Below are 13,822 nucleotides of genomic sequence, written 5' to 3' on the forward strand. Positions count from 1 at the left end.
AAAACCATTATCTGTTATGTTGTTATCGACTTCAGAAGGCCGACGACACACACCTATTATCCAACAGCAAAAAACTGACGGGTAAGTTTATCAAGTTCTATAATTCCTCCAATACATATACCTATCCTTCGGTCACATTGACATATCTGGGGTCACCTTAACATTACAAAGTACGGTTTTCGTATTTCCAAAGTTTTCAGTGTACTCTGTACATGTAGGCCTAAGTGTGGTAGCTTTCATATCACCGAGATCCGAATATCCTTTCATCACCCAGACACAAAGCTACGGTGCATTTCTGTGGACGACCAAGACCTTGCTCGCGAAGTCTTTGTGCCAGCTAAGTCTTTCAAATACAGACGAAGAACACGAAATGTGTGAGCGATACACCGTACACGTATTAACCGTTTTTCTTTGAAAACTGATATGAGTCAGCAACTGATCAAGTAAACGATGGTGTGCATTACAGGGAATGCTTCATTTGCAGAAGAGATGTATATCAGGCCACAATATCTCAGTTATATAAGGTAGCGCTGAGATCCGATGAAGCATGGATTAGAACATCCTGCTTGAGTTCATGAACTCGCATAAAATAAGTTCACGGTCGGAATATTGCTCACAGAGTTTTTACGCCTAATGGCATGTTTGAAGGTTCAGTGTACCAGTCATGAATTCGATCACTATACCTAATTAGATTTTTACGTATTACCATGTTTATTGCCAATTCGTATATGCGCTTCAGTCCGTTGACATCGATGATAATTAAACATGTGTTACATCTTTCCATTTATCTATTTTACCTGAATTTTGCCCTGACTGTGTTTACTGTAAAATAAAATAGGTGTTCAAAATGTGTTATGTTTTTTAGTACAGCTGTGTGTTTTAATCCGTCGAAAGAGTGGCCGTTAAAAGTTCAAGGTTAAAAAGAATGGTACCATTCAAAAATGTAACTACACCAGTCTATCTAGTTGAATTTAAAATGTTTTGGGTGGTTTCAATGATAGGTCAAAGGACCTGACCAGTAGAGATGAACTACTACTACTACTACTACTACTACTACTACTACTACTACTACTACTACTACTACTACTATTACTACTACTACTACTACCACTACTACTACTACTACTACTACTACTACTACTACTACTACTACTACTACTACTACTACTACTACTACTACTACTACTACTACTACTACTACTTACTATTAATATTAATATTAATAATAATTTTATTATTATGTTGTTTGTTTTTGTTGTTAAAATGATAATCCTTTGCCGTTCCTTCCATGTCACTGCATCAAATATTTATTAGCATTCAGCAGTTATTAATGTCCCGAAAAGCCCTTCCTGCGGCTTTAAGAAGTGATATACAAAACACAAACTAACCGAAGAAAGTGTGAGGAAAAACTACAATTGAAGTCTGTTACTCTGGCATACAAATATGTAACCAGGGATAAAGTACGGATAAAAGTTCCATTAGACTTAATCCTCCACTTTCTTCCAATTCGCTACTACCGACCAGTATGGAGAAGCCAGGAGTCTTGCTTGACGTTTTGAGGGATGATAACCACCATCAGATGCGGGCGTGGCTTCACTATAACGACTGTTGACCGAGTTGACTTTCGTTCTATGATTGTAGAGACGCAATGTTTCAAAATCGTATACAAAGCATGTGGATCAATAATTCTATTTTAACACTCAAAACCGGTCCATTCACAAATTTTCAGTAGTTTGTAAACCCATGGTATACGGCGTTCATAACAAATTATACCATCCGGGGTAGCAAACCAGCCGATTTTGAGAAATCAGTTGTGACCAGACATGTTTTTACATAGAAATAATAAATTTACAATACTTTGAAAGTAATTAAAATTTGGAGGATAAAATAATAGCTGTTCGTAAATGCCCTGTAACTTGCAAAAATTCTCCCCCTGGGCCCCGTCCATCAGTTTTCCCCTCTCTCCAGACCCCACCAAGAAATCTTCCAGCTTCCCTTCGAGGCACTAAAATTTTCCCGTTGCCTTCTCCCAACGACAAAAGTCCCACTACCATATCTTTGCCACATGCCATTTATTCTCAAATTGCCAGACTCACGAAAACAACGGTTACCGAAACACACTCTGTGATGCCCTAAGCCTTTTACAAGTTGCCATTTGAGCAAGAGAGTAAAATCCACGGTCAATCACTGAGGAAAAATTGCCTGCCCGTTCCACGCCAAGAAATTGCTCACTATCATGTTACATACAGCATTTTCCTTTTTTGGCACGATCAGCTTTGTTGGCTGCCCCTGCGTTCTGTAAAGCCACCTTCGCGACGAGGTCGCTGAAATCTGGATGCATGCGAGGAACAAATAACATGAAGGAAAACATGTAACTTGTTCTTGTTTTGAAATTGTGAGAAAGCAAACTTTTAATGTAGATTAAAAGAAATAGAACGGGTTTACTGTTCTGGCACCACATATAATAATTTCCATTATTTTATTGGTACGTGGCATAATATACTTCTTGGTTTCGATACAATTTGTTTGGAAAACGCGTTCGTGGATGGCTCTGTTTTGGTTGGAGATGCGATCAATGTTTCACGTTTTGTTCATGTTCCGACGGCTCATTGTTTTGAAAGATGTATTAATTGTCCTTGGTTGTCGCTCCTCGCAAAATTTATAGTGTCAAGTATATCAATCAATTAGCTTCAACCTCTTGGAATTTTGTAAGATAACTGCCAACTCGGTCGTCCTGCTAACGGCCGGGCTTCGACATTTTTGTTGTCGTTTTCAACAATTTCATCACAAATACCGTTTGTTTCGATTGTTCTCCGTCCATTGTATTTGGATCAGAGTTGAATTTTTACGTATTTTAATATTTTACTTATCTGTCCTCTACCTTGAATCATACGCCACTGAAAAAAATACATGGTACCTCTACAGCAGTAATAGGTCGACCCCTTTGTCAACAATATGCCCATATTATCTATTTCCGTCATGCTAGACAGCCGTCCTATTTTATATCTTTAGTAAGTTGACCCACTTCCCAGCAATACAATGGCAAACATGTTTTGTTGATGTGATTTCACAATTTAGCAAGACTAGAGTTAACGGACAGCATTTTAATAAGCACGCTAGAGTAAACCATGGATGTTGAAGCAGAGAATGATACACTTCCGAGCCAAGAATGATAGGCCTGCTTTAATCTACCCGGAAGACGAATCCTGGGTGTAATAAGCACCGAAAGAACAAATTTGCACGGTCATTACCGATAACTGAACTAGACTGAGTAAACACACACGAACGGTAGAACGCAGAAGTGCCGCTACTGGAATTACGCATACCTTTGAAGGACACTGTTCTAACCTATTCAGCAAAACGTTGTCCAACACAATTCGTCGTGTGCCCCAACCGACTGTCATTTCGCGTTCGTTTGGATGTACTTTGTATTTACGCCGGAGGAAAGGCATATGAATAGAACGTAAAGCTGAAATTGCGGTTCGTGAGGTCGACCAAATGTCATGTGGCGGTCAAAAGTATCGCTCACTCCCATTTGCACACAGACAGACTACCAAGCCTGTTGTGGTGCTGTGCACTATGTGTAATCCCAGCGATCAAGTTCTGACTGAATGGGGACATTGAACGAACAATCAAAAGACGTGTCTCGTATATAGAACGAAAGTGGCATTTTTGTTTTCAATTTTGGACCCTTGCGAGTTTTGTGCTGGTATTTTATTCAGGCCATCGTCTAACAACTATAACAATGGCGGGCACTAAAACCGCAATTGTCTTCTATCCATTTAGGGCAGTGTCTGCGAGGGCCACAAAGCTTCCTCCGGTCTGTTTCCTTTGTTCTTATATACAGTTCTGGAATTAAAACTTGAAAACATATCTGGCCTATCACAAAGTCGCCTTTAGACAAGGTCGTGCACATTTTCTGTTGAACAATAAAGGTTTTAGCGATCGTCAGAGATTGAATACTTTCTTCTAAAAGATCCCAGACTGTTTTCAACATATCGACGTTTCTCATTTTAGGCTTTTTGTTGTGATTCAGTCGACCAGAGCTCGAGTCTATATGGCATCAACCAGATATGGCTAAACCAGTGATGCATGTTGTGAACGTGGATATCCTCCTCGACCATATTTGAAAATTTACCAAAAGATTCTGGGTTTCCTTTAATTAATTAAGTCAATAAAACTTCGACAATTAACAAGGCAATCGTCGTGAATTCTGCGGGAGTAGGAATCATAAATGGCACAGCAGACTCGCGACCTCCAGACAGAAACCGCGGCCGGCATAATTAAATTGTCCAATCGTCGACTACATAACGTCACAGTCGACCAATTGGGAGCTGCATTTCTTCGCGGTTTTTTATGCTGATGTCTGACAATCTGTTCGATTCGCCGCATTACACCGAGGAGTTGCGATTCGAACAGATAGCTTCACCCCGAAAATAGGGCCCCATTGCGACTGCTTGACAAGCTACAATATGTGCAACGGCAAGGACGAATATTTTATCTCCTTTTCGGTACTCCAGTCAAAGAATTTGCTATAGACGACGTCGACAAATGGCTCCGGCGAAAAAGGCGAAGGGTACAAGGTAAGCGAGCTCTTACGTACATTGAAATACAGAGGCCTTACACAGCTTTATGCAAATTGCGTGTCCTCATGTGTCCTCTATGCCGTCTAGAAGCAGACTAAGCTGTAAGTGTATATTGGGATAGGTTTATATATGATGATCTGTCGCGCAGCCTCGCGTGGCTTGGCTAACGTGGGGGTGTCTGATCGGCTTTCCAAGTTTACATTGACACACGAAGCCGAGTCGTTGCATTTTAAAAACCCGTTCCGTCGGACGTGATGGCAAGTAATCGGTGAGTACTGTAGTGAATCGACTGACAGCTGCACTACTCCAACTACTACTATGTAGTGAGAAGTGCGGCGCGCTTATGTTCCAAGTATAGCACGGCGGATTGCATAATATTACGCCTTTTTATTCACGTCTCCATGTTAAATTGTTCAGTTGGGGTACACGGTACGCCCATAGGCGGGCACAGGAAGGGCTCAGAGTTCTTAAAATTTCGGAGACTTGTCAATTTCGTGTGTGTAATAGGTGCAGCTGACGGCGTACAAAATTGACTGACGGGAACTTGACGTATGACGATTTGGAATTGTTTGAGTTGCGGCAAATCGACGAAAAGCAAACTGGAATGTAATGGCGAAAACGAAATCAAACCATGGATAGTTGTGTCAGATTAGTTAGTACCCTGGCAGCGAAGGGTAACGTTTTTTACTCAATGTTTAATGTACGGTTAATCGCCCCATCATAATAACGAACATAAACGTGTGATAAATAAAAACTGCATTAAGCAATGTATTCAGTAGTAAACACGACTGTCCGTTTCGGGATAGCACTTTTAAAAACAACTATTCCGCAGAGCAGCTCTGGCCGCTCGTTGCAACTCCTTAGTCCCTTGGAAAAATGGTTCCGTAAGCACCCAGAACCACAGAAAATGACCCGGTAAAGACCAATTAAAGTAAGTTGTCCACTCAATATTGACAAAGAGTTTGGGATTTGGTTCCAGCTGGAGAGTGAGTCCTCGTGGATGTTGAAACGACATGTAGAAGTAAAGTGTAGCGTGAACTCTGACCATTGACCACAGGATCCTTCGACTATTGGTTCCGCCCGCCATGCCAAAATCCACTGTACCGCCATTTTGCATTTATGCCAGAAGAATCCAATTGCTGTCAATTTTCTCTTCACACTTTTTTATGCATCCCGTTCAAAGGCCAACTCGGTTATTTCGTTCCGCGGCACTGACACCAATTTTGCAGTTGGTGTTCGTATTTGTTGCACAGAAAGTTTGTCGATTACCTAATACCCTTGTGGTCGATGGCAGATGCATCATCCGATGCAAACTTGCGCCCAGTCAAATATAAGAGCTTTCTTTTCGCTGAGAGTTTACACTTCAAGAACTTCGACGAATCCTGTGATAATACCAAACAATACAACAAGGACTGATCTATATCTCCATGCAAATGCCATCCTCATATTGACCCCCAACAAGTGAACTACCAAAGTGTGCAATATGAGTAGCGTGCAATTCTGTGAATTCGGAAAATCGGATACAGTGTCGATATATTGGTAAGTTTAGATCTATTCAAAAATGTTTACGCCAAAACTTTAAAATAGGACTTGCTAGCATTCTAAACCAAAAAGTGAAAAAGGTATTCTTTATGTTGTTGTTTCGCTTTTTAATATTCTAGGGGAAACAACAGCCAGACAGATACCACCGCTCCCCCCGAACGGAATGCACGGTAAGGACTTTTGAGATGCTCAGCTCAATTGAGTGACGTACACGCGCCAATTTCTCTCTTTCTTGATAAATTGGTATTTACAGTCTGCAGCCCAACAATATAATCATGGCATAACCGCGAAAACCATCGATTCGGCAATTCTGGTTGTAAACCACATTTCAACTTTTAATGACAACCAACCGAGGGATCGTAAGACAATTTGAATCAAAACCATGGAAAGGGGGTACCAGAAGTCGGTAAACTTCTATTTGCGCATCAGAGTCGGTATGCCTCTGTGGAAAAAAATTCGCACGCATGGATCTAGCTCACCAATTTCCCCTTTACCATCTAGATAGCGTAATTACGAAAGCAAATAGAAAACCCGACTGGGGTTTGTTTCCAGTGTATAAAAGTGCGTAGAATATCCATTGTATGACGTACAATTAAGTAAATCAGTGTTGATTCTGTTGTAAACTGGTAATAACATTTTCCTGTTGATCACAGCTCGGGTTAACGTTTCTGACCCTGCGAGTCAGGAGCGGAATACATAATTCTTCTTCACTGGTGTGCGTTCAAACTTTACTTGCTTAGCAAACTTTTTTTAGGTTTCTCGCCCCGAATCTTCAACAACTGTCTGTAAACAACTTTCAGATAAACCATAAAATACCATTTGCCATCATTTCTATCATGTATTCAAGGAGGATCTAGGAATTTTTTCTCGGTGTAGGCCTAGATGTTAACAATATAATTTACACTTCAGGTTTTGTAAAATGTGATACGTAAAGAATACTGTAAATTACTTACGTTTTGTAACATTTTGTCTGTAAAAATACTGTAAATTACATTTCGACAAACTTTTTGGGGGGTTTGTTTAATTCGGATGGCTGTGGAATATACCTACATTATTTCATTTCGTAGGATACTACAACATCGCTTTACCATACGTAATTTTAATAGGATTGCCTTTGAAAACGAAATTTGAAATTACAAACTCCTTATCCAACAATCCTTAATATATTTTTAAACATTAATGCCTCGACCATGGCATAAAATTGCTGGGGTATCAGGCCCGGTGTGTCGGAAGCTGTTGATCATCGAGCCTTGTCGGTACTCTCTTTATGACAAGTTGTGTGCGTGTGGACTCAGTGAAGTTGTAGCAAACTGCAAGATTCCGTCAACGATTACACATCATTTAGTCCGACGGAACCAACTTTGTGATTTCTCTAGATCTCTTTTAAAAGCAGCATGGATGAGTATTTTTCAGGACTGCTCTCGAATTGATTCGTAAGTTTAGTTCGAGATGGAATAGACCTAACGTTAAAACGTCTTGCTAGTGCTGCCTGTTGCTTTGAAACTTTTGGTCTCACGCGTTATAAACAGAAGCCTGATAATCCGCTGCCACCACTATTTCACATTCCCACGGTTTCTTTGAAGCCTGTGCACCTCCTGAGGACAACGTTGAACACTGGGATCGGCCCGGTAGGAGGTTTCCATGGTGAATGACAGGTCACACTGGGCCATATTTACTGTTGTTCGGAAGTCACTGGGAGGACTTGAAAGTGCTACACACAAAAAAACTGTCTGGAACTCTGTCAAAAACAGGCTTTGAGGCAGACTGGATAAAAAAGAAAGAATAACTACTGGATGTGTTGAAAGCCAATTCTATTTTAAGAATCCCTTGTTGGTCAATGAATGTAAACTCCTGAATAGGGTACACTAGATACGGTTCTCTTATTCCCTTTTTTGTGTTATTTTTCTTTCCATATAATCAACATTTGAGAAACTTGCTCCATAAAGACTGCAACATCTTTCAACATGAATGACAACATTATTAATGATGTGCGTGTTTACCTTTTATCTAATTCCCGATAACCTCGCTCACTGAACCCAACAACTGTCAACATAACATGAGATGGATTCCGATGGATATCTCTGAAAGTTAGTCTTGCTCCAATATCACCTATAATATTGCAAAAGAAAATTAAGGAAGCCTCACTTTGCAACACCAGAAAAAGATAACCTGCTACCAATTGATTTTGATTTTAATTTTGAATAGTTTTTCTTTTATCGGTTTGCCATGGAAAAAGAAACCGGTAGCTTTGGAAGTTTGTCCTGTCATTTGTTTACACACTCTACATTGACAACTACAAATGGTACCAAAAGTTACAAAGTACATATGTCATTACCCTAGCACATTTGTCACGAGCTGTCAAACGGATCCTCTTGTTCAGATAAAATAACATAGTTTAGCTTTGTTCAGTGTGACAGTAGTCACACACCAGGTTCAGCAGGGGTTTATCCATGCTCGATGTCTCAGGAGTTATACTTAGTTTGGAGGTTGGTGCTTTTTATATCAATTCTGTTGTTCAGTGTGACAGTAGTTATCCATGCTTGATATCTAGTGTCTCTGGAGGTGTACTGAGTTTGGAGGTTGGGGCTTTTGTGTCAATTCTGAACCTCCTTGAGGCTATGAACCTCACTCTACACAGGGTAATCGCTGCAAAATTTAACCAATTTCTGAGTCCAGCTCATTTTGTTGTGTTAACAATGTTCAGCTTCCTGCCATCTTGGGAGTCTAAACATGGATTCTTCGGAAATGTCCTGTGCTTTGTTTGCCAGGTGGTTACTTTCCTGGCTTTCCTGTTTTTAAACATTGTGTTCATTTTGGCGTAATTGTATGTTCTCCTTTCACTTGATCTCATTGCTGAGTTGTGGAAGTTGGATTGGAATCCTGCCAACCTGTAGGCAGGATTTCCACCAAGCCACACAGGATTATTTTCAAATCAACAAATATTTGAGTCCCACATCAATATTTCCTTAAAATTGGCTACCAATCTCCTATTTTAAAGTTCAATTATAAGTGAAAAGATTACTTTTCAAAGTTAATTAAAAAATTTAGTATTGCCCTGTTTGTGTGACAGGCCATCTTTCAGTTAACTGACTAGTCATTTGAAGCTTATAACTACCAACACTAAAGAAGTAAGAAAAGATGCATTATCAATGTAAACTTACTTGAAGGATATTATCCAAACATTTTGTTTGTTGTTGCATTAAAAAGTGGAAAAAATAATTCCCTGTTTCTGCATCTGAATAACACAAAAATCTATTTTATTCCATTGCTATATAGAAAGTGAATGTTGATACTTTGAACCTTTTTATTAAAGCACTTTTCACTTATTGCAAAGGTAGGTGCAGAATTTTACCTTATGTCTGTGCTCAATTGCACAAAACTGTACATTTCCAGAGACAATGTCAATAGTTTCCCCGGCAAAAATAGAGATCTAAAGATCAATTTTTATTGCTAAGTTTCAGTCTGGCTTTAATATTTTTTTCCAGCAAGTGTAATTTGTCTGGATGTCTGAAGTCACAGTAGTAATTTATTTGTGAAATGAAACCAAATGTTTTGGGAATTGCTTGTACCGTGCCGAATCAAAACAACTTCTGCTGTGTTAAGTCATCTAGGGAAGATAAAAAGGAGGGAAAATCTTTCATATATTCGAATAACCCAGTGTGAAAGGGTAATTTATGAGACAGTTGATGGCAGAAGGGTCCTTCAGATATAGCCTCCTGATTTACTCTGTATTAAAATGAAATAAAGTAGGAGACCAAGCATTTTAATAAGAATCTATGCATTGATGGAAAGTCTCGGATGATTGTCTGTGATGATAGTGCATTGGCAGTTAATAATACATATGAATAGATCACACAGCACAGGAGATTGAGAAGTGTTGATATGTCAGGCAGGGGTTACTTGGAGTCAAAAGTTGACTCGTGTTCATCATCTGTGGGTTGGACATGGTGCACAGGTGGATATCACAGCCTAGATTTGCACTGTTCTTGCCTGTCACTGTGCCTGGATTTTGATTGGCAGAGCAGAAAAAAGTAACTGACAAAAAACAGAGAGAATATATCAGTCACATACAACCATTGAATAACTGACTCTTTGGTTTATATTAAGTGTCTTGGACATATCTGTCAGCATTTTCACTGAAACCATGGTGATACGGTGGTCAATGCTACGATGTAATGGTATGCCAGGGGACTGCTGAACACATTTTTATCGTAATATTTTTTCCATTTTCTCACAACAGGAGTCGTCTCCTGTTGCTAAAGTTCAGCGTAGCTTTTCCTGCTATGAAGATTTCTTCTCACTTGTATCCCATGTCCCTTTTTTATTAACACGCCTTACCTGTAGTATGCCAATTTCATCATGTAATGTCCTCTGAGTAGACACAATCCAATCACAGGGTCTCATCTGTGATGTGTGTACCGGCATAATTGCTCCATAAATTCTAAGTTAGGGCAGTGTGAGCTTTTAGTAGGTGCATAATTTGCCCATATGAAATGTATTTTTCATTAACATTGTTGAATTTCACACCATAATGTCTGCAGAGCGTGGCATGATGGATTTGCATTATAGTCGTACCTTGCTAGTTTTACTGGGCACTATTTGTCTTTCTGACAAACAAAAAATCCACCTTACGAATCAATTTAGACTACCCACTGTCATTCTGTGACCTCTCTGACTGTTTCTTATCCTGAATTGCGACATCCACACATCTTTCATCTCCCTGGTTTTTTTTTTAGTTTCCAATTTTTCTGCAATTGGATTAAACGGGAAGAGAATATTACAGGTTTGATGTGAACAATCAAGGAAAGCACACTTGGGGCATGCATCGGGATAACAAACAATATCTGCCTGTCTTTGTCTCTGTGTGTTTCTTGTGATTTCTCAGGGCGCCGGTTTGGCTCTGAAGCAGAAAGCGTGAAATTCAAATAACGCATTTTAAACTGCATAAATGTACATATTTTAAAACAGTGAATGAAATTAAGCAAAATCCAGTCATTATTCTTCATTATTATCAAGATTTTAATCTGGAAATGTTTATACACCACAAAAAACAATCAGTGTGGGTTTTTTTTAAGGCTTTCGATTACATTGACTTTGGTGAGAAGTGGATTCTTGTGCTAGGGAGTCGTGAGATAAGACAGAGCAAGTGTATTCTATCATCTGCATATACAGCCGACATGGGAGGCAGGTCAGATAGGTGGAAATGATAAGTTTACTTGAAAAGTTGGACAACAGGGAGTAGAGGTTGCAAAATATCAAGTGATAGTCCCGAAAGAAATCATCATGGGAGATGGTCAATTGACAGCTCAGGAGAAACCATCATTTCCAGACGATCTTTGTTCAAAAAAATCTATGCTGCAAGTCCAAAAACTCATAATTGTGAACTCTGCCCTCTGGGCATGAGAGTATAACACAGTGTATTTATGATGCATAAAGGCTTAGAATTACCCACCTTCTGTTTTTTATTCAATCTTTAAAGAATGTATCCTATATTTATGGTCTTCCTGCTGCTGTTGTTTTACCTATAATATATGAGCTGTAAAGATAACAAAGAGGCCCTACAACACATAACTTCAAGATATTTTCAAATAAAATATTTATCATCAAGATTAGATTATAAAAAAATTCTGATGAAATATTTATATTAATGGTTTTCCTTTCTTCATCACAAGTGTTCCAGGTACCCCATCATGCACTGCTCAAAGTCACATGTCACTACAGTTTGATGACTGCAAGGGTGCACTTGAACTTGGAAATGTCATAAATAGGTCATTGGCATTGACCTTGACACTGACAGCAAGTCTGTATGGGTTTTATGCAAGGACATATGATTAGAATATGTTGTTTTCAAGAAATCTTTTCATGCTTTGCTCTCAGGGTAAGTTTCAAGTAGGTTTATGTTGTATTGCAAAAATAACAACTCCATAGGAAAGATAAAAAAATCTCTTGGCCGTTGTAGGGCAAGCTGTTCCCCTCTTTGCCTCTGAATTCTTAATCCTTGTTTGTGATGATGAGACGGAGGCTTTTAAGTGTAACTGAAACCTGCAGACAAACCAATGTGAAAGCAAGTAGTTTTGTTTGCCTATAAAAGTATTTGTGAACACATCTCAGGCTCCCAAGTGGCTGAGTGGAAAAGCTTTGGCCTAGCATTGTTTGCTAAGATACACCACGGGTACCGAAAACCCTCCCGTACAACATTGCAAACATTCAATGGCACTGTCTCGAGATTTTCAACCCGCCTTAGATTTCACCATTGGTCTGGAAAATAGTCATGTTGAAAAGGCTTCTCATATTTTCAAACCCCACAGAAACAACAGGATTATTTCTTTTAGTGGGGATAACTGAGCAGGAGCAGTTGCACGTGGTGTAAATATTATGTGTTCGTTCCATCTGAAAGAGCACAGCAAAAGATCTGCCCAGGGAATGCAAAATAGCACGGAACATCCATCATCATGTAACAAATATTGACATTTGATGGAAAGGATATATGACGCTGAAGGAAGTTAAAGAGGAAGGATACCCTTCTTTACGTGGGAAAATATCCTTGTGTATTCTTCTATTTGGGTAGCAAAAGATAAAATACCCAATTACACAAAAAATGAATGTGAAAAATGAAGACATCCAAAACTGAAAATTTCATAAAATATCTGGTTTAAAGGATGAAGGTATTCTGTTTCATTTGAGAATCAAGTGATGTTTTCATTTCATTTCTGTAACATGCAAGTAATTTGCCATATTCAATTCTTTTACCCTGACTGTCATTAAATATGAAAACAGTATACAAACACAATGTACAAACAATGTGTAGGAAGAATTTCTCATAGAATTATGTCAACGGCTCATAGAATTATGTCATCAAATATGTTGCCAAGCAGATAATTGATAGTGATAAAGTTGATGGTGTAGTCGTTCATTTAATGTCATAGATCATATAACATGAAATAGCACAACCTACCAATTTGACTGATATCTTTGACTACTAGTTTCTGGATAACATGTTATGGAGAGTTGTTTAGATATGGTAGCTTTCGACCGGTAAACTAGAACAAATTATTTTGGACAGGTAACCACCACATTATAGATCAGAATAGCCAAAAAATTATTGACTTCAGGTAATGCATGCCTTGAAACAAGGTTTTGAACTGTTGCTCAAACTTTGTGTGACAAAACTTTAGACTATTCTCATTTTTAAACAGGGGTCAAGCTTTGGACTAGAGAAACAAATATAAACCTAAAATTTTCAGATAGTTGATATTAAAAATTGCTGCTCACCCTGTTTAAATCTACAGAGAAAAATTAAATTTTCTTTTCTCAAAAAAGAAGATTTTGAAAACTCCATTTGTTATACAGGCTGAAAATGAGTCCACACACAAGTAGAAAACCAGAAAAATGTGACAATTTGAATGTCCCCAAAATTATCCCTCAGGTACATTCTACAAACATTGCTGATTGATTTAGTGAAAATTTAGAAATTATAATTACAGCACAATCAAAGCAAAGGTTTTTTGAATTTTGAATGGGATTTTGAATTTTGATTTAAATTTATTTCACCAAATAATATATTTGAACAGATAATATATCAAACATAAGGTGATCAGATTGTAACTTTCCAGCTGGTGAGCCAAACCAAATTATTTATCACTGGTAACTACAATATTGTAGATCAGAATAAAACAGCATCCTATTAAAACAGC

The 13,822-nt window shown here is 38.6% G+C and overlaps 1 protein-coding gene across 6 annotated transcripts in view; it reads left to right on the plus strand.

The window, feature by feature from the left end:
• Positions 1–13,822, plus strand: part of LOC139150200 (neuronal PAS domain-containing protein 3-like) — a 138,357-nt gene continuing 124,535 nt past the window's right edge. The window contains exons 1-2 of one of the 6 annotated variants that reach the window (XM_070722416.1): positions 4,380–4,583; positions 6,248–6,298. In XM_070722416.1, coding sequence (XP_070578517.1) covers positions 4,552–4,583; positions 6,248–6,298 — 83 coding nt within the window. In that variant the 5' untranslated portion in view covers positions 4,380–4,551. Of the gene's footprint in view, positions 82–4,336; positions 4,584–4,682; positions 4,855–5,676; positions 6,126–6,247; positions 6,299–13,822 lie in introns of those variants that run through there. The other 5 variants (XM_070722417.1, XM_070722415.1, XM_070722412.1 and 2 more) reach the window with 5 other exon arrangements.

The sequence above is a fragment of the Ptychodera flava genome, chromosome 14 (assembly GCF_041260155.1).
Source record: "Ptychodera flava strain L36383 chromosome 14, AS_Pfla_20210202, whole genome shotgun sequence".
Taxonomy (NCBI): Eukaryota; Metazoa; Hemichordata; class Enteropneusta; family Ptychoderidae; genus Ptychodera; species Ptychodera flava.